The sequence below is a fragment of the Pleurodeles waltl genome, chromosome 4_2 (assembly GCF_031143425.1).
Source record: "Pleurodeles waltl isolate 20211129_DDA chromosome 4_2, aPleWal1.hap1.20221129, whole genome shotgun sequence".
Classification (NCBI taxonomy): Eukaryota; Metazoa; Chordata; class Amphibia; order Caudata; family Salamandridae; genus Pleurodeles; species Pleurodeles waltl.
In genome coordinates this window covers 993,336,740-993,358,971 of record NC_090443.1, presented here as the reverse complement: position 1 = coordinate 993,358,971, position 22,232 = coordinate 993,336,740, and the positions used below count along the sequence as shown (strand labels likewise).

At 46.4% G+C, this 22,232-nt stretch overlaps 1 protein-coding gene across 1 annotated transcript in view; it reads left to right on the top strand.

Annotated features, from left to right (window-relative positions):
* Window positions 1-312: 312 nt before the first annotated feature.
* The window catches only part of LOC138293969 (peroxiredoxin-like), a 166,414-nt gene continuing 144,494 nt past the window's right edge, over window positions 313-22,232 (top strand). The window contains exons 1-2 of the mRNA XM_069233230.1: window positions 313-418; window positions 8,810-8,963. Coding sequence (XP_069089331.1) covers window positions 313-418; window positions 8,810-8,963 — 260 coding nt within the window. The remainder of the gene's footprint in view (window positions 419-8,809; window positions 8,964-22,232) is intronic.

Here is a 22,232-nt window from a genome sequence, read left to right as displayed (position 1 = left end):
ACAACCTGCATCAAAAAAACAAGAGACCTTCCCCCAAGGTATTGGCTTTGATGTAATTCTATCCCTCCCCACTTAATCCTTCAGATTTTTTTTTTTTTAAACATGTTATTTAGTTCTGGAAAGTATCTTTCCTAATGGCATTAGCTATCTCCCTGCTCCATGAGTTACACGATCACCTCCACTTAATAGTTGAATAAATGAATCATTTTCTCCTCACACCTTAATTACATGATTTTCTTCATTAATCAAGCAAGAAATATTGGATCATGGTTTAATGTGTCCTATGCATTTTTTATTCCAGCCAGCGTAGAAATGGCAGCCTGCCATGCAAAGATTGGAAAACCCGCCCCAGACTTTAAGTGTATGGCGTTCATGCCAGATGGGCAACTGAAAGAGATCCAGCTGAACCATTACAGGGGTAAGTATAAACATTATGATACACCAAAAGTGATTTTACCGAGATAGGACTGGGTTTCACTCATATTACACATAGAGCAGCGGTATCCAAGAGGTAAAGGAGCTTCATACGAATATTAATCCGAGCATCCAGGAAGTGCCCAATTAGTACTTTGTTACTCTTCCTCATCAAATCTTTGATCATCCTAGAGCGGATTATGTCCTGACAAGAATAACTCCTTCATTTGCCTTCCACACCTAAATACCTGTCCTTTGATCTGGAAGTCATAGTATGTTTGCGTGATGTAGGAGTTATGCTTGATGATACGTATTTCCATGTTTGGGAATAAAATAACACTGACAGCTATGCTAACAATGAGAAAAGCAAACCGCACAACATATCTTTTGTCTTATATGTATGAATGACATATTTATATTTGATCAGGACATTTTATTTTCGGGTACTCAAGGTTTATTATGTAAGGAACCTTGGACTCTCAACTGCAGACATAGGCACACACCAATATTGTAACACATTTCACTGGCTATACCCCAATGAGTGTGTTAGTTTGTTTTATACTTTGCATAGAGGCGTGTAAGCATCATCCTACTTCTGTACCTAATTCTGTACAGCTTCTTTGTGCTAATTGGTGTGTTAACAAAATGTTTGTGCTCCTAATGGATGTGTAGAGCTTTTGAGCTCCTTATGGGTACATGACTGACATTGTGTCCAGATGATAGTTGATGAGTTGTATCCAGTGTGTTGGACACAAGTATTTTGATTTTGGTAAAAGGTTTGCAATTGGGCAAAGATTCTATGTAGTAGATACCAAGTATTGTGAGCAGCGTTGAGTATTTTTGAGGGAGGTGTTGCAGCATGACAATTTCTACATCGAAAACTGAGGAAAACAACTGTGTGCTCTAGACAGTTGCCCATGTAGATCTGCTGAGTAGCCACCAAAGGTGATCTATCTATAAACCTTTCAGCAGTGTAAGGCTATAGGTAGTATGACCTTTAGAACGTTCTTTTAGAACGCAAATTCGACGCAAAACTAACTCCATATTTATACTTTGGCGTTAGACGCGTCTAGTGCCAAAGTTCATGGAGTTAGCGCAATTTTTTTGCGTGAACACCTTCCTTGCGTTAATGATATGCAAGGTAGGCGTTCCCGTCTTAAAAAATGACTCCGATGCATATGCGTCGTATTTATACTCCCGGGCAAAAATGACGCCCGGGAGTGGGCGGGTCTAAAAAACCCGCATTAGCGCCGGATTTTAGCGCCTGGGTCAGGGCAGGCGTTAAGGGACCTGTGGGCTCAGAATGAGCCCAGAAGTGCCCTCCCCTGCCCCCAGGGACACCCCCTGCCACCCTTGCCCACCCCAGGAGGACACCCAAGGATGGAGGGACCCACCCCAGGGACATTAAGGTAAGTTCAGGTAAGTATTTTTTTTTAAAAAAAATTGTGGCATAGGGGGGCCTGATTTGTGCCCCCCTACATGCCACTATGCCCAATGACCATGCCCAGGGGACAGAAGTCCCCTGGGCATGGCCATTGGGCAAGGGGGCATGACTCCTGTCTTTGCTAAGACAGGAGTCATTTCAATAGGGGTTGGGTGTCGTAAAAAAATGGCGCAAATCGGGTTGAGGCGATTTTTTTGCCTCAGCCTGACTTGCACCATTTGTGGGCGCCCATACGCCATTTTCCCCCTACGCCGGCGCTGCCTGGTGTACGTCGTTTTTTTAACGCACACCAGACAGCGCCGGCGGCTAACGCCGGCTAACGTCATTGAATAAATACGGCGCCCGCATGGCGCTTCAGAATGGCGTTAGCCAGCGCGAAATTTTTTGGCGCAAAACTGCGTTAGCGCAGTTTTGCGTCAAAAAGTATAAATATGGCCCTAAGTGTCTGGATGTAGCTTGTTTTCTCTGAACAGTAGTATACAGATTGAACACCGTATACAGTAGGGGTTATCCATCTTTGTGGTCAACATGCGCTCTGCTAGAGATGAAGTGTATGGTATAGGGACGATGTGGCAAATAATAGAAGCTTGCTTCACCTAAGGAGAGTTGTATGTGTGATGGCTTTAGTTATGCTTCATATTATTTTGAAATATTTTGTTCGTACTTACTTTCATCCTACCATACTAATTTACAGAGTAATGTGAACAAAGGTAGCATGGATGATATCATCAGTGATGTAATAATTTATGTCTTAGAACATGTAATGACTGATGTAATATTTGAGGTCATAAGCAGTGCATGGAGGGGCACAAGTTATAGCTAGCTCTGCTAAATATAACTGGTGAATTCCTGTGTTTTTTAGTTCAAAATGTTGTGTAGGGACTGAAATTTTTAGCTAACTATAATGGCACTTTAACTTTTGTTTGTTTTTCAGAAAATTTCGAATTTTATTTTCAATTAAATAAAAATATGATTACAAATCCTAAAAATATCATGACTTCAACCATTGTTTTTTTCAGTTAATTATTTTAGTATTTTGTTCCCATACTTAAAGACAACCAGGGCCATGCAAGGCAGAGGGTTGGCTGCAGACAATGACCTCCTGCAAGCAGCCAATTCCCCCACCGTGGAAGTGAGTCTTGCAGTCAACACACCAAGCCAAAATTGGCCCCAGGGTCCCCAGAGCCATTCTTTTTAAAAAAGGAGAAGGAGTGTGCACAGCCCCCACCCCAAAGCCACTATTAGCCACAGGTACCCCCATCCCCAGGGGCCAAAACATATTTTATTAGGGGACGGGGACATGTGGTCACCTCCCCCAGCCTTAGGAGGCACCAGGAAAACCATCCACCAGGCCTAAAAACATAAACATTATGGGAAGGGATGTGTGGCTGCCCCTGCCCAAGCCTAAATGGGCCCTGGCGACCCCATCCCTCAGGACCATACTTTAACTAAAGGTGAGGAGGGCATGTGGTGCCCCCTTTTCGAGCCTTAGGAGGCCATGGGTACCCCATCCCCTGAGGACACTTAACAGAATTAAGAGGAGAGGGGCCGCTCAGCCCCTCCCCAAGTCTATTGTGGCCACGGGGACACCATCCAATGGGACCTAATTTTATTATTAAAGGGATGGGAACCACACTCCTCCCCTCCCCAAGCCTTATTATGCTTATTTTGCGGCTTCTCTGATCATGGATGACAACCACAGCCTTCTAAACTGAAAGAACTAGAATGTTCTCTCAATTACTTTACACCCTAACACTGAAAACACATTTCCCAATTCACATCAGCTTGTTAGTAAAAGGCTAGTATAAATGTTATTAAGAGTTCACATCAACCTCCCTTGAGGACGGACGTAACGCATTAAATGAAAGTACCGCCCCTCTTTTGCTAAAAAAATTAGATGGTAGTGATGTAGTTAATAATATGCATCCTTTGTATGCATGTCTATAGACATGTATGTAAATGAATGAAAGACATGTATAAATAGTCCATCGCTGGGGCAGTTCATCATGGCCACACTAACACTGTTTCAATTACAATGCATTAACCATCCAGCTGAGCTTTCTCTCCTCTTAATTGTAGACGTTAAGCTACTCTTTGACCATGTACAATGTTCTGCTTCCTTTTGGCTTGGTTTATGGTATAGAATTACCAAATGCATACAGCTATACATACTATGCATGTATGAATGTAAAGCACATAAGAAAAATCATTCTTCTTTTTCATCTGACAAGAATGACATCAAAGTCTGTCACCCAGTTTCAGGTGTTGAACCAATTAAGAGCTGAAGCAAAGAAGCAGATTCTTCATCAAGAAGTGTTGTCAAGACATTTATCAACTCTGGATCCGCTTTCAATTACAGCAGATTTCCTTGAACGTCACGGTCTATAGAATCATTAGCTTCCATTTCTGCTGATGTGATATCAGTTGTTGGATTCACAGTTCCTTGAACCACAGCATTTGTTTCAAATATAAGAAGCAATGAGGGGATCAAATCTTTCAGCAGAGCCTTAAGATGAAGCAGATGCATTTTCAATCATGTCAGTCTGAATCAGTCCTGAGACACCTGCAGTGACAGCTCCCCTATCACGTGTACTCACTCTAATTAGCTGCACAGAACATACAGCAGTTGTTTAAAAATGTCTTTTGGTGGAGCTCTCATCTTGATTAACAGAGCACGAATGCAACCTGGGCATCATCCTGGACTCCACGCTCTCCATGACCTGTAAAGGCAGCACCGTCTCATTGTCATGCTTCCACAACATGCACCTCCTTCGGAAGATATTCAAGTGGATCCCCACTGAGTCAAGAAGTACGATCACCGTGGGCTTGTCAGCAGCAAACTGGACTACGGCAATGCCCTCTATGCCGGCGTCACAAAGAAGCTTCAAACAACACTACAGAGAATCCAGAATGCAGCAGCCAGACTCATCCTGGACATCCCCCATCACAGCCACATCTCTGCCCACCTCAGAGACCTTTCTCCTGATCGACAAACAAGCTACTGACACACACCTACAAGGCACTGCACAACATCGGACCAGCCTACCTCAAGCACCGCCTGTCCTTCTACACCCCCACCCAGACAGCTCCGATCCTCCCATCTCACCCTAACCACCATCCTCAGAATCAGGAAGAGCACAGCTGGAGGCAGATCCTTTTCCTACCTCGCAGCACGGGCATGGAACACGCTCCCACTCAACCTCAGACAGGCCACCTCTCTGTAGCAGTTCAGGAAGGACCTCAGGACCTGGCTCTTTGAGTAAACAGCACATCCGCAACAGCGCCTTGAGACCCCTTGGGTGATAAGCTGCACTAAACAAGTGCCTGGTTGATTGATTGCTTGATTAAACTGAGATCCCAGTGCCACAGCCTCTTTGGGACTTGAAGTACATTTTGGGCAACGGTTGTAGCACTGGATCACTTACTTATCATGTTCTAATCTGTTTTTACCCAATCCAGTATTGTATGGCTTATGACTTCTTGTTTTTGTTTTCTGTTTCTTCTCTTGTAGGCGAAGTAACAGTTCTCACTGTGTCACAACACAGTCAAAGTAGTATTTTTCAACTGGTTTATTCACCCCTCGCTTTGATTTTTGTCTCTGTTCTTATTCCTGTTGGGTCCCATATTGGAAGTACACTCACCCTTCTGCCTTTCAGGTCTGTTTGTGCTTGTTTTCCGACCTTCTCTTCATCTACATTCTGACCTGTTTAGCCTGGCTTCACACTTCCTCTTGCTTCTTTGGAGGGTTTTCTCTCCCTCAACCTTATTGACAACTCAACTCTTGGTAGCTATGGCACAGACCAGACAGGTTTAACTGAAGCAAACGTTTGAAGCATTTGCAAGTACCAAAACAGGTAAAGAGTCAGCAACACAACACAATAACAATCCCACTTTTATTTATAAAAACATAGAATATTTTAATGAATAAAATAACACCAAAACAACAAAACTATAATAACAGTAACTGGGAATATGAATGTTTGCAGTTTTAAACAAAAATAGTGGCAAAAAGCTTTAATTGTCAAGCATGGTCATCACATTGTGCTTGACCGGTAAGGAGCGTGGGTTGTACACAGAGACCAGGTTCAACACAGTAGGAAGTTTTATCTTTTGAATTAATCTCTCAAACGTAAATCCTCAGCAGGGAAAGTCAACAGGCTGTGACTGAGAAGGGCACCACAAGGCCACATAACCTGTATCAAAAGCTTTTGGCTCCATGGCTCTACATAAATCCTTGTTGAAACCCTCCATCCTTGTTGGCAATGATAACACATGCCAAGATATGGCCACTGACAGATGATGTCACTCCAGGGGCCAGTTGAAAGAGCCCAACTACTGGCCTTAGTCAGTTCCACACAATAACAACTCCTTGTAGGAAAACAAGCACAAATGTAGGTAAATTCAACCTGGCATGAGCGGAAATCACAGCATTGAACAATACAATATGATTTGAGTGGGCTTACAAAACAGTATTCTAGAGGTATTGAGAAGTGCAGTTTGTGTCACACTTATTATAGAGGAAGCAGGAACTCCTCTGATGGTGTTGGTCATTGCTACGTGGTTGCTGCTTTTGGAAATGTTTTTTTATGGAATGGGAAGAGCATGGGCTAAATGGAGAAAGCAAGTCCGGAGAGGTTAATTGAGATGGGGGTGGCAGGTGGGGGCAGATGATGAAAATAGAGGGCATTACAGAGTTCAGTTGGTGGGAAAGTTGTCCACTTCTCCTCCTATGTGCTGTCCCCATGTTGGGCAGCTGCCTGGCTGCACTTGTGCCTGCAGCCCCTACTCATTCTCATACACAATTCTACCCACTTCTGCTTTGATGGCAACTACAACTGTGTAAATTTTTACAAAAGGGGCACAAGCATGACTTAAACATTGGTACCTATATTTGAACCCTAGGCACTGCATGTGTGAAATGGCTCAGAATGTTCAGTGTGTGTATCTTTGCTTTCCTCTTACTAGTTGCGTTCATGTGCAGTCTTGCTGATAGTCCTTTGCACTGGCCTGCGGACTTAGAGCACATGATGGGTGCTAGGAATCAGCAACAGTCCCAGGGACAATGCACCAAAGCAGACATGTCTGACTGGAGCACAGGAACGTTCCCCATGAGCTCTTCACCACACACTCAGAGGGCACATCTATCATCTGTCAGGTCCATATCACAAAGGGGATGGGAGTCTCTCAGGCTTGGGGTATGAGTGTGACCTTCAGGTTCAGAGCTTGTAGTGCAGCTGGAAGAGAGAGAGGAGGGGAAGACCTGTGAGTAACAAATCATTGGAGACAAAGTTAGAGTGGGCTGACACCCCACCTGCCACCTGCTAATGTCTGCAGTCTGAATCAGAAACCTTTTTACTTTTTCACTTTCACCTTACATGCACCACAGCCTCCTTCTCAAGAGGGCATAGGAAAAAGCCAGGGAACGAGGGTCTCATTCCTGGTGCAGTACTTCCTGAAGTGGGCTTGGCAGTAGCTCTCTAATCATGAGCAGGGGCATCACACAAGAAGTAGGTCTTCAGTGTAGGAGCAGCTTAGCTTAGCAGTTGCACAGTATTTCATTCTTCCTCATATGAAATGAATGATTTTACTACTAAATACAGACTCCAACAATATTATTTTCCAAGAATATTGAGGAACAAAATACTGAAAGATAAGTGCATATAGGGAATTATAGATTTATAATTCCTAATTTCACATCTACGTACCTTGAAGCGATATGTACCATGTAGGTATATTAGGTGGAGTTAGGTATAGAAAGACTAAACTGTCAATATTTATTTTTTATATTTTGCCCTCAATATTCTGTCCCACTGATATTTTGGGTTTGATATGTAAGGTGAACACCCAAATCACGAGCATACTTTCTTTCCTCAGACCTAGAGTCTGATTCTGAATCTGAAATTAAGTGAATCCTGCCTTTGTTCTAATATTTTAGTTGGTGATGGTCAAATGGTGAGGAGTTATCTCGGCTCACAGCAGAAACAGCTAACATTAATTTTCTGAGGCAGATAGTACCAGGCCACTGTACCACTGATATCTTGTGAAACATTGACAGGACCCATCCAAATCCAGGTACATAGTAACTAACAACCCGTAAAGCTTGCATTTTCTCTGTGTCCATGCTGATCACAGACATTCTGTAATGCTACAAGGTTATCTGTATTGGTTGCTGGAACCATGTTGTGAGGTGGATGGCCAGGTAGGAAATTCCTGTTCTCTTATTCGCTATTACTTTTGAACAGGTGGTGTTCGTTTTGCAGGCTAGAAGAAGAACTTGCTTGAACTTGTACCAATTTTTGAGGGGTGCACAATATTCTCCTCCTTGCCTCATAACACCCTACAGTTTTGTATGCATGAAAATGAAAGAAGAAATAACAGTGCAGGGGCTTGCAAGCTGCACAAAAATAATACAGATACCTGCAAGGTCTACAGCAATCTTAATTGAAGCGGACAACTTGGAGATGTTGACCTCCACATCAGGAGCACCCCAGCACTTCATGCACTTGTCTCTTGTGAGGGACCTCAGTGATAGCTGGCAGCATAGAATTATCAGGACAGAATGCCACTTCCTAACCTGGGGAACAGCTATAAAAGCCTGTGCCACATGACCATTGATTAGTTGCCAACATCTGCTAGTTATGTCACTTCTTGAACTCCTTTTGAAAGCAATATCACTCTTAGGTGAGCTCGAACGAGGTGACCCAAGAGTGATAATCAGATCTCAAAGTCTCGAGGGTACCTGCCGTGGGCTTTGTGGCATGAGTCCTATGTGCAAGCCACCATGCCAAGTTTGTAATTTATGGAAAAATCGGGAGCAGACAGCATATCATTACTGACTAGTGACTTTCAATCTGACACCATGAAAGAAGTTGTTTTTGGTTAAGTTTTCTGCTGATGACCCTTTTCCTAATAAGGATAATAGATGAATGAAGCCTCATCTCTCCTCTGCAGGGAAATATCTGGTATTCTTCTTCTATCCAATGGACTTCAGCCAGGTTTGCCCAGTAGAAATTACTGAATTCAGTGACCACTTGGAAGATTTCCAGAAGATAAACTGTGAGGTGATCGGGACCTCTGTTGATTCCTGTATGTGTCACGAGGCCTGGTAAGCACCATGTTTCTGCTTCAGAACATAATTAGTATCATTGGTGGATGGTACATCTCTATATGTTTGTTGCTTCTGTATGTCTGTTATTATTCTGAGCTACACAGATCTCGCTCTGCTGGAAGAATATCCTCTGCATTCAGAGGAGAGGCTTGGGGAATGTAGAGATCTCATTATTAGTCCAATTGTGTCACTGACGCCACCAAAATAACTGTGCCTCTGATGCACAGAGTGGGCTGTTGATTGCCTACAGCTTATTCAGGGTAATTAATTTTGCCCTACAGTTACAAATTTGCATCACAGTATCAAATGGAGCATTACTGGTGGACCTGCTTGATAAATGGTGCGAAAATTAAGCTAATTAGGTGCCTGTGCTGCTGATGCCAATAACCAAAATTCTCGGCAAACTCAGTGGCGTCTGTCAAAGTTTCTAAAGTCACAAATTCTGAGGCTTGGAATAGGTCTCCACACTGCAGAAGTCAAAGCATAAAATAAAGGTACAGGACCACACCCACTTTCATCCTACTACACAGGGGAAACATTGTTAACCTACGTCCAGGTTAGTAAAATACCAGTGAATGGAGTCACCCTCATTTCTAGTCAAAACTCATTATTTTTGAGGCTGTGTCTAACCTGCACTCTATGCCTTAAACCGGTAAACCATCTATTTATTTATTGATTTGAACTACAGAGCAGTGTATTAATGCTGCGCCTTGAATCACAAGAACTTTTTTCACCTTGCTAATAAAATTACACCAGCACGCCGCACACAGGTTACACCCCTTCCCAAACATAATTTTCAGGCCAAGGTGCAAATCAACAAAAATTGTCAGGGGAAAATAAGAAATATCAGTTGATACATATGGCAGATTGGCAGTAGCAATCATCTTGATAACACCGATCTAAACCACTGAAGTTAGCATCAGCCTGTGCTGCTTCGAGGATTTCCCTGATATCGGCTGTGCAACCTGCCTTACAGTCTATTCCTGGGGTGCCTCAACTATATGGTCTACGGCAAGTCCTAGATATGCAAATTCACCCAGGCCTATTCCAACTGACCTGTCATATCTTGCAAATTGTAACTGCACACTAAGTAAAAAATCTAAGACTTGATCCATTTGACCATAAAACCCACTGTTGGAAGGAACTTTGGGCCAGATGTAGCAAAGGTTTTTACCCATTCTGTGTCTATGGGAAAAAGTGTTTGTACATATGGCCGTTTATCACTATATACAAGATTTCTGACATTTTTTACTTCCTTGGGCTGGATTGAAGTAAACAGGTTGTGATTGAATAAGACAGCTACTAAGCTGATTTTGTGGACCACCTTGACATCATGGGACTTATTCACAAAGGTACAATTACACCTGTACATTCACTCACACGTAAATCTATTCCTGCACCTATGTTTAAATCTATACATTTGTGCAATTAACAATTTCCAAGCGTTAATGTGCGCCGAACTGTTAACTTACATGTCTCCAGTCCCTCAGTTCAGGGAGTGGAGACACCTAAGACTGAATTTACACATGTAGATGGTCATTCCAACCTTGGCGGTAAAAGCCGCTTACCGCTGTCAGAAGACCGCCAACATACCGCCGCGGTAAACCGCCACGGTCATTCTGACCCACAACAGGCAAACCGCCAAAATACATACATCCACAAAAGTCCGCCACACCAAAGGGCAGCGAGAAACTGGCGATGACCAAACCTCCACCGCCACGCCAACAGAAATACGCCCACACTATCACGACACATGAATCCACGCGGCGGTCTTTCAACCGCGGTATTCTATTGGCGGTACACACCGCTGCGCTCAAAATACACACACACTTACTTCCCCCTGAGGTGCCTGTAGTTTTGCTATCTGATGCCCCTGGAGTGTTCTCTCCGTTGGAGTCAGGTATCCTGTGTGGGCTTTGCCCATGTGATTTGGGCCCAGTGGTCCACGGACAATGCCTGCTACAATGCTCTGACTTGTACATTTATGTATATAAGAGTTTTTGATGTGTATATATATTTTTAAGCCAGTAATACAATATATTCCAATGTTTAGAATCATTTCCTTTTGTATTTGCATTCTTCCGGGGGTTTTGGGGGGTGTCACTCTGATGTGTTGCTATGCATTGATGTGTTTGTTGTAGTGGGTGAGGGTGAGGGTGGGTGTGTCGCGTATGTGTGTACCCGTAATATTTTCCCCTCCCCCCTCCCCTGTGTCGTAGGTGTAGTACTCACCGTTGTCTTCTGCGCCGGCGTTCGTGCTCCTGGTAGAGGAGTAGGAACACTATCGCTGGGAGTATGTGGAGTTCGGGTTCCATGCTGTCCTGATTCCTCGTGGGCTGTATGGAGGTGAGCGTTTTCCCTTCGAAATGGCTGTTTCTGCCGTGTTTTTATCGGCGGGGCTACCGCCCCGGAAAAGGTGGCGGATTGGTAGGTTGTGATAAAGTGGGCGGTACATTGTCTCCCGCCTGTCTGTTGGCGGTGACCGCAGCGCTGTTTGTTTGTGCCGCCGTGGCGGGCGGTGTGGTAATGTGGCGGTCTCTGTTGGCGGTTTCCGCCAGGGTCGGAATTCCATTTTTTTCCCGCCAGCCTATTTGCGGTTTGGCCGCAGCTTTAACACCGAACGCCAGGGTTGGAATGACACCCATAATGTTGCTACTAGTAACTTTTCACAGGTAGGTGGAGATCCCCACCACTGTGCCAGAGATCTCCCCTTAAGAAAGAATACGTAACATAATAAAAAATATTATTTTTTGTAAAAAGAAATATAAAAAATGTTTTAAGGGGCGTGTCCAAGATGGCGGAGTGCTAAGACGTGCCCTCCAGTGCTCCGCCGCCTCGACCCATCAAAGTGCTTTGTGGCCTGTCTGGGGGAAGCCTGGAGGCTCCCCCCAAATTGTGAGGCTCCCCCGGGGGCTCCCGGGGGCTCCTTGACGCTCGGCGGTGGCCGGGTAAGGCCTGCACCGCTCCCGCGGGGAGAGCGGAGCTCGGCCCCGGAGTCGGGGTGGGACCGCGGAGCGGCACAAGAGGCGGCCTGGGCCGCGGGACGGTCTCTCCCCCGGCGGCCCTTCTGAGCGTGGTGCCGAGGGATCGGGGGCATGGGGGCTCACTCTGGGCCCCAGAGCAACTGGACTGCGCCGTGGGTCCCGGCCCGAGAATCCGGGATGCCCTGAAGGAGAGGGGTGCTCCCCCATGTGCCATCGGATCGGGGATGCAGACGGGGCCTCCTCACTCTGGCGCCTTGGAGTGAGGCCTTGTAGAAGTGCGAGGCCCCGATAGAAGTTAGGGGCCCAGTTGCTCGGCCCCCGGGCTGCTCCACTCCAATATTTAAACTTTAAATAAGTGTGGGCCTGTATACACACGGGAAAAGGCATCAGGAGCGGATCGCTGCAGGTGGTGACTGCTGGGGGTTGGACCCAGGTGCGGTCGCAGACAGGGTGGCATGTACGGATCGGCCTTAGATGGAGACCCTGGAAGCCCAGCAGGACTGAACCGGCGAGGCGTGAACAGGACAGTGCGCCATGGCGACATCAAAATCCAAACGTGAGCGCTCAGTGAGGGACATGCTGGCAGGGGCGCCCCTGACATCTGGGACTACGGCGGAGGACTTACCTGGGACGAGGGCCCTGGAGAGTCGGGTGGAGACAGATCCAGAGGAGAGTTCACCCGTTACGAAGGGCTTTCTGACCTCCCTGTTTGAGTCTCTCCGGGGCGATATCCAAGAGCTGCGTAGGGACATCTCACAGGAGGTGAAGGAGTACGAGGAGAGGTTACCTCCTTGGGTGAATGTGTATCGCAGCTAGAGAATAGTGAGATCCCTTGCGGTGAAGAGGTGGCGGGCCTGCAACAGGAGGTAGTCCACCTCCGAGAGCAGCAGGACCTCCTCCAGATGGCGGTCGAATACTTGGAAAATCGCTCGAGGCAACAAAATATTCGTATTAGAGGGGCTCTGGTTGGTGTTGAAAAGGAGGACATTGGGGGCTACGTGGTGGACCTGTTTTGCTCTCTGCTTGGCTCGGACAGACACAGGAGGTGGTCCTGGATCGGGTTCACAGGGTTGGGCGTGCTGGGAGCCCTGGAGACTGCCTTCCGGACATCCTAGCCTGCCTGCATAATTTTGTTCTTAAAGAAAAGATTCTACAGCGGGCCCGCAACCTTCAGCATGTACTCTTTCGAGGGCATGAACTCCAACTATTTCATGACCTATCTGTGCGGACCTTGCAGAGGCGGAGGAATTCAGACCGATCACGGATCACTTGAGAGCGCACAAGGTGTCCTATTCCTGGGGCCACCCATTCCGCTTGGTCTTCCGTTGGGAGGAGCAACTCCGGCAGGTGAAATCCGTCTTGGAAGCCAGCCGGGTCCTGGGTCTGGAGGATATAGGCCGAGAGGCGAGTGAGGGGGCGATCCTGCCGGCGGGGGTCCTCCTCGTTGGCGGAGAAAAGAGAAGAAAAGGAAGCTGCAGCGCCCGACGGCCTCGGAGCTGAGGTCAGAGAGAGAATCCGCTTGAACACTGTGGCCGCCGGAACCTCAGCCTAAGGTGGACACCCTGAGACGCCCAGGATTGCTATTGGCCGCTTTGCTAACAACATGCTGATCGTCGAAGAGGGTCGGGGCGGCGGGGGCAATGGACCTGGTTACCTGGCATGGTTGGATATATTGCGCCGTGGAGACTTCACCTCGCGAGGATGGATGAGCGAGGACTTTTGTGTTCTATGCACCTGTTGTGCTTATTAGTTGTCTGTTGTTGGGTTTCCCTGCGATACTGGCTCTTTGTAGAGACACCCTCAGGCCGGAGTGTTCTAGGTGGTCTAGATCTTTATGTAGGGGGTAGTCCTCTGTCGTGCTCCTGCCTCTTCTGCTTGTTCCCCTCAGTATAGGATATGACCATTAAATGTATAAGCTTAAATGTTAGGGGGCTCAATAACCCTACCAAGAGGCTAGCTATCCTGTCGGCCTTAGAGAGTTCGGGGAGTCATATATGTCTCCTACAGGAGACGCACCTTGTTTTCAAAGATACTTACCGTATGCGCTCTAAGTGGTTCCCCAGGCAGTTCTGGTCTTCACTACCATCAAAGAATGCAGGGGTGGCGATACTTTTATCACGCTCATTTCCGGGGGAAGTGATATCAAAATTGCACGAGGTTCCAGGGAGGCTTTTGGCCATGAGGCTTAGACTGGGGGGGGGGTTTCCTTCACAATCGCTTCCCTATATGCACCTAACTCCCAACAGGAAACCTTCCTGAGACAGGCTTTGACTCCGCTGCTCCAGTCCCCTGATGGTGCTGTACTGCTGGAGGGCGATTTTAATTTGGTGATGGACGGGGACCTAGATCGTTCAGGCCATCGGTATGGGCAGACGGGGTCTTTGTCAGATGCTGGTCGGCAGTGGTTGAGTGAGTGTGGTCTGGTGGATGTGTGGAGGAGTGCGCACCCCTCGTTGAGGGACTGCTCCTTTTACTCATCAGCAACTAAAACATACACTAGGTTGGACCTTTTTCTGGCAACTCAGGAGCTCCTCCCCAGGGTTAGAGACTCAGCGATTGAGCCGCGGGTCCTGTCAGATCATGCCCCGGTTACAGTTGAGATTCATATGGACATGGAGAGGGTTGGTGCATTGGGGTGGCGATTTAGGGACTCGATGCTTCAGAACGGTGCAACGTTAGAGGCAATCCGAAGGGCAATAACAGATTATCTTAGCTTTAACGATGATGGGACAATAAGCATTGCAACGCTGTGGGAAGCACTGAAGGCTGTGTTGAGGGGCGAGGTGATGTCGCTCTCTTCTAGGGACAATAAGGCAAGGAGTTGACTCAGGGAGGACCTAGAGCAGCGAGTGAGGGTGTTGGAGCGTTCACATAAACACACAGGCGCTCCTAGAATATGGCGAGAGCTCGAGAAAGTGAGGAAGCAGCTGAGGAGGTTGGATTGGGACAGGGCAGAGTATACGGCAGTCCGCCTCAAACAAAAGTATTATGCAGGAAGTAACAAGTGTGGGAAGCTACTGGCACATAGGTTGAGAGTGCAGCGCGCAGCGTCAATGATAAAAATGGTGCGCTCCCCGTCGGGAGCAGAAGCGCGTACGGGAGACCAAATAGCGGAAGCTTTTGCGGAATTCTATAGAGGTCTATACAGGGCTGAGGAGCCCGGCACCTCAACTCCAGAATCCTTCTTAGAGGGTATAGCAATTACTCCCTTGACTGTAAGAGAGGCAACCTTGTTAGATCAACCTATAAGGGCAGAGGAGGTTATATCAGCGATCGCACGGCTGCAGACCGGGAAGTCACCTGGCCCGATGGTTTTTCTTCGCTTTTTTATAAATCCTTCTGTGTGGAACTTGTTCCTGTTCTAGTGCAACTCTTTAACTCCTTTCGTCAAACGGGCACTCTCACACCTAGCATGTTAGACGCTACTATCGTGGTTATCCCGAAACCGGGGAATGACCCCGAGGAATGCGCCTCGTACAGGCCGATCTCCCTCCTGAATATTGATGCCAAACTATTCACTGGCATTCTAGCACACCGTCTCAACTATTATATGCCGGGACTTGTGGATCCCGACCAAGCGGGATTTATACCGCACAGGCAGTGTAGCGATAATACCAAGCGACTGCTCCATCTCTTGGATAAAACCGAATGCTCTCGTAGGGCAGCGCTCTTCCTATCTATCGATGCTGAAAAGGCGTTCAATAGGGTTTACTGGCCATACCTGTTCAAGGTACTTGAGCGCTTCGGACTGTGTCCGGGCTTCATGGCATGGATTCGCTGCATTTATCAGGCGCCCTGGGCGGTGGTTCGAGTTAACGGGACGCTTTCTTTACCATTCGCTGTCCAAAGAGGGACCAGGCAGGGGTGTCCGCTCTCACCCCTCCTGTTCACGCTTTACATGGAGCCCATGGCGCAGAAGCTCCGGGACAACCCTCATATCATGGGAGTGAAGTTTGGGGGGATGAACATCTCATATCGCTATTCGCGGACGACGTCATCCTTACTCTGGCAGAGCCTATGACCTCACTGCCGGCGCTAATGGGTGTTTTAGAGGAATTTGACGGGTCTCGGGGTTCCAAATGAACATGCTAAAATTGCAGGCTATGGGCAAGTTTATCAGTGCGGAGCATGAAAGGGACCTGAGGGCCCGATTCCACTTTATATGGTCCTCCTCGGGGCTTCCGTACTTGGGGATCGAGCTGGGCTCCACAGTCGCCTGCACGGCGTCGTTGAACTACACGAAACTAACCCGGGAGGTGCAGCGTGACTTAAAGACATGGGGGAGACTCAAATTGTCCTGGTTGGGCAGGGTGTCGGCAGTGAATATGACCATCCTACCATGTATACTCTATCTGTTTCAGGCGCTCCCGCTGGAGCCCCCGCAGCTAACAATAGCAACCCTCCAAACGGCCGTCCTAAGATTTATATGGGAAGGGAAGGCGGCGTGGTTACAGCGGCAGGTGCTGTATCGCCCTAAGAGGGAGGGGGGCTGGCGGTCCCCTGCCTCCTTTGATACTTCCAAGCAGCACAGTTGCGTTTCCTCTTGGAATGGAGCCGACCGTCTTCTGAAAAGCATTGGTGTTTCATGGATCAGGCAGTGGCTGGCTCTCACATATGGAAGGAACCCTGCCTTAAGCGCCGTCATAGAGCGCGGGGGCTGTATGTATCCCCGGTCACGGAGGTTTCGATGAGAGTGTGGGATCGGGTGGCCGGCAGGGTGGGTTTGACGACCTTCCCATCCCCAATGACTCCCTTGGGTGCGAACCCTGATTTTGGTCCGGGTCTACAATCTGAAGCATTGCGTCGATGGTATGAGGGGGGCTGCAAAAGGGTGGGATACTTGTTCGATGAGCAGGGGGTTATCCCCTTTGACCAGTTGAGGGAGCTATATGGTCTAACCGAGGCTGACAGGATGATGTACTATCAAATACGACACTGGGCCCTGCTTCCAGCCAATAGGATATTACTAGAAAGGCCGTTAACACCGTTTGAAAAATGGATTCTAATGAAAAAGGGCGATAAGCGCGTGTTTTCTGAGCTCTATGCCCTCTTGCGGGGGGAGGCCTGTTCACCCAAGACTAAGGGTCAACTGAGATGGGAGAAGGAACTAGAGAGAGAGCTATCGGAAGACGAGTGGGAGAGTGTTTTTTATAGGGCGCACCACACAGCTTACAATTCAGCAGGTACAGAGACAGCCTTCAAAGTGGCCTCCTCCTGGTATTACACCACAACAAGGATCCATGCTTGGGACCATGAAAAATCTAGTCTTTGCTGGAGGGGGTGCGGGGGAGGGGGGTCGCTTGTGCATTTACTATGGCATTGTCCCAAACTACATCGGTACTGGAAGGACATAATAGACACTGTGGACATGGCTTTTGACACTCAGATCCTGAGATTTCCCGCTTATATCTTGTTGGGCCTTCCCAATCCTCTCACTTTTCCCCTGAGATCATTGAAGGGACGGCAGATGGCTTTAGCCTTAAACGCTGCAATACAGCTGTTGCTATCCGTGTGGGGCACTGAACGGATCCCGACAACAGTCTCGTGGCTACACAAGCTCTGGTTTATCCTCACTATGGAAAAGCTCACCCTGACTTCTCAGCAGCGTAGTGGGGACTTTAAAGAAGTTTGGCATCCATACTTACGTATTTTATCCGGGGAGTTTTCAGAGCTGACATGTCCAACTTATCTGAGGGTTCTGAATTTGAATTGAGTGCAGGGGAGTGTACCTTCAAGGAGATGTATATAGAGGACCAGAACTATATTGTATATTTCACATTTTATGTCTTCACACTCTTTTTTGCCAAACATTCTAAGAGCATAGGGATGTCTCCACCGACAAAATCAGGTTTCAAACCCTGCAATGGAACTTGCAATGAAAAATATACATTTCTGACCCCAGTGAGGTCTGCCTATAGGCTTGGGGCCAAAGCACAACTCGAAGTTGTGCCACAGGTGAGGCCCCCTACACGTCAAGGCTGTCAATGAGAGTGAGTCCAAACTTTTTATGGACCATGCTCTTCGCGACGAGCATTGGATCACAATCAGCCTCAAAGTTTCATTCCTCTCCATCATCTAAATCCTCAAAAGAACAGAAAAGAAAGCATAAGAGAAGAAGTTGGACAGTGATACTCATTGATGCAGATCACAGTCTTGCGGTAGGTCACATCGATGCCCTCCGTCCCCAGTGAAGTCTTCCTCAGAGCCTGAGCTCACTGACATGAACCACACGATCAGCAGTAACACCTGCTCCCTTACCCAGTTGTGAATACTGTGGCAGATCCCGTACAGCTTCTTCTATTTCCCTTATTCAGACCTCTGATGCTTTCCTGTTTTCATTATGTGCCTAGATGTAGACTCTATCTTTTTCATAGAAAGTATGATGTTTTTAAGGCCTGGGTAGATAAGTTGGCATGTGGTCCACTCACAGTCTAGGCTGACATAACATCATGTACACTTACTGCCTACGCTGACATGCTTTTGTTGTTGTTAGTTATGGATGAATATAATCACTGTAAGGATTGAGAAAATTTATTTGTTGCCATGATTGTTTAGAATTATTGATGTTTTAGTGCCTACAAGCTCTTAAAATTTAAGATAAAATCGAAGTTCAGATGCTATAAAAGCCCAGGTATCCCACCCATAGTTAAAGAGAGTCTCCACTCTAGGGCTGTCACTTTATAGGCCACGTGGGTTCCCAGCACCAACCCATCCCAGTCGGGGACATCAAGGGCAGCGACGAGAAGTGGCCTTTAGCCTCTTGCTGTTTATTTTTCTGCCCTGAACAAGCTGTGCTGGAGAATTGCTGAGTTATTTGATAGAAAAAAACAGGTATGTTGTGCGATTCATCCAACAAAAAAACACCGCAGACTTACCGTGTAATGCTTCAACTAAAATATCCTTAAAAACAGCTAGAGGGTGTTAGGATGAAAAGAACTTAAAAACCATTGATGTTTTTCATATTGTTTCTAGTGATCATGACATGCTGCATTTCTTTTTGCCTTCTGTATGGTTATCATTCGTACTTTATGCACTAGGTTAGGATTTAAAAAAAACATTTTAAAATACGTGTTCTGTTTCTTAGTGCTGGTTTAAGTGTGCAGTAAAGACTTCCTGCTCAAGTTAGCTCGGTGGGTTGAGTATGGGTTGCAGTTCAATTGGATTTTTGGTTAATTCCTCCAAAGATGTTGTCAGTTGGCGTGTTTTGGCCTCATTTTATTTATAGGCCTCTTCAGAACTTAGGAATATCAAAGTACTTCAATCAGTTTATTTCAGCAGGAAAGATGCCAAACCGCACGTGGCAGACGGCATGGAAACCCGGCAGGAGGATTACTCCGCCTGTGCTGCATACAACATCTAGTTTCCTTTGGTGCAGATCCATTTGTGTTTACAGCACTTGCACCTGGTGCTTGCATAGTGCATACATCACCGCCGCCAGACACTTTCGACTTGAGATCCTTCCATCTTCCTAACTTCTGAAGAGGCCTATAAATAAGGAGGGGCTGAAATGCAATGACAGACACATCTTTGGAGGAGTCAAACCAAAACATTTAAAGGCGAAATAATTATATGGATGGATAAAGAATGTTCAAGGCAGGATTGCCCAGCGTGATATCATTTAATGACTACCTCTCATGTGGACTGTACACGAAACGACGAGTGCAACCACAGTTTGTTACCATAGAAGCAAGACTGAAGACAAAGCAGTTTTTGTTTGAGTTGTGACTTGGTGTTAGGATTAAATTGTTATTGTAATTGTAATTGTATTTATATAGCGCTTACTCCCTCAACGAGGCACTGAAGTGCTTTTCGGCATTAGATGTGGACTAGTATATGGAAATATGAGTATAATATTAATATCAGTATAGGGAAATATGAGTATAAAATTAATATCAGTAGAGGGAAATATGAGTTAATTTGAGTGGCGGACATGTGAGCCTAGCAGTTCGATTGAACAGAATAATAGAGGGATAGAAGAGGCAAGAATCCAGAAAGTGTTATTTGGCAGAGAATAGTAGTAGGATAAGGTCTGGGATTATTAAGGGAGAGATGGAGGAGGGAAGAGCGTGTAGGGAGATCGTAGTAAAATGAGATTTGGGGATGAGTCAAAGGAGAGATACATGAGGGAGAATTTGTTAGAGTTGTTTGGGAGATCATAGTATTAAACTGAGGTTTAGGATGAGTCAGACAGTAGAGACAGAGGCTAGGTTAAGAGAGGTATATGGTGAGACAGAGTAGTGCATTAGAGAGCTTGAGTTTTTAAAACTTTTATTTCTTTTCCTCTTGTACAGCAGGACTAAAGTAATAAATGTATAGCTACATGATTACATAGAAAGGGAATATACTGTATGTATAAGGAAGATTATATAATGAGATTTAAAGTTGTATTGTATAAACATAGACTTTCAAGTGTTGCAGTATTTGAAGGTAATTTATTTTTGTACTTTATATAACATTATTTTTTATGTTTTCCTCAATAGTTCAATAGTATATAGATATTACCTAGTGGCGGTCACCACTAGGTAGTTATAGTTAGTCCCATTTTTTCCATAAACAGAATGTTTTATATTTTGTCAATAACTTTGGCGACGCTTGATGAATCTTCATGAAATTTTCAAAACTTTTGCTATGGTCAACTCAGCTGCTGTGATAAAAGTTTTGTGGTGAACCGTAAAGCGGGGGCAAGAAAAAGGGGGACCCAAAACAGTTTCCCCCATTCTCTGTCAATGGGATTTTTCAAACTTTGAACACAGCTAGAGCCCGAACCTCTGAACAGATTTACATCAAATTTGGCAGAAAGCAAGGTCTTGGTCCTGAAAGCACGCTTGTGGTGATTTGGTGTAAATCCATTCAGTAGTTTTAGAGATACTTAAGGTAACGAATATAGATATCTGAGCATGCAGATCCTCCACGGATCCAATTGTGCTGATATCCAGTAGCGGCTTGCGGGCCGCGGGTGGGCGGGGAGGGAGGGAATAAACTTTTAATTGAATTTGTTTTAAAAAATCACTTACCTCCTGAGACGGCTGTCCAAACACACGTGCACTGTGAAGGGGGACTGCTCAGTGCACGTCACCCCATGGCCCCACCCCTTTCAAAGAAAACGATAATAAACATAGTGTATTATTGTTTTCTTTAAAAGGTTTTGCAGCTGCTGCTGCTGGCGGGGAGGTAACACTCCTCCACCCAAACAGAGAAGCGACCACTGCTGATATCTGAGTGGCGGCCAACACTTCAACAAGGAAGTGTTGGCAGCCACCTTGGGACTCGGCTTCAGCCGAGTCCCAGAAAAAAAACTAAATAAATAAGAAAAGGGGCCAGGGTAGAGTCACCCTGACCCAGAGGGACCACGTCAGGGCTAAAAAGCATTTCTTTTTAAATCTAAAAAAAAATCTGCACATCCAGATCTGTGGATTTTTCTGAGATTTTGTTTTTTTGAAGTGTGGCCTCCCACCCTTTTGATCTATGTGACCCCCAGGTGGGAGAGGTCCCAGGGGCATTCACAAAGGAGGGGCTTAAATTAGCTCCAGGGACCAACATCCCTCCGGGTCAAAATGCTCTATCTGTATGGGGAAGACATGACGGCTGCTGTGCATTGCCAAAGGCTGTGTGCAGGGTGGGGTTAGGTGGTTAGGGCTGAAATTAGCCCCAGGGACCACACCTCCACCAACACCTCCCGGGGCAAATAGCTTTATTTGTGTGGGGGAGGCCCAACTACTGCTGTGCATTGCCAAAGGCTGTATGTAGGGTGGGCTTAGGTAGTTAGGGGTGTTGGCTGCAGGAACTGTCCTGTGGCCAAGCCCGCAGCCGACCCCTGCTGTGATTAGCCGAAGGCCCTGTGCAGCATGGGGTTGGGTGGTTATAGGGGTTGTCTGTGGCCAGGCCCTGCGGCCAACTGCCGCCATGCACTGCCAAAGGCCGTGCTTGCTGGTGGGTGGATTAACGTATAGTAACAAAAATTACTTTATGTTAAAAAAGAAAGAAATTCACTGAAAAGGGACGTTATAGTTAGGAAATAGAATTAAAAAACATGGACATCCAATTAAAAACCAGAGGATACAGGGACGTTATAGTTTGGCTCACATTTTCACAGGAAAAGGGGCCAGGATAGAGTCACTCTGACACCTTAGCTCTGGTGCTGGGGTCCCAGAGGGACCACGCCAGGGCTAAAAAACATTTTCTTTTTAAAATCTCAAAAACATCTGCAAATCCGTGGATTTTTCCAAGATGTTTTTTTTAGAAAAAGGGTAGCCTCCTGACCTTTTTTTATGTGACCACTAGG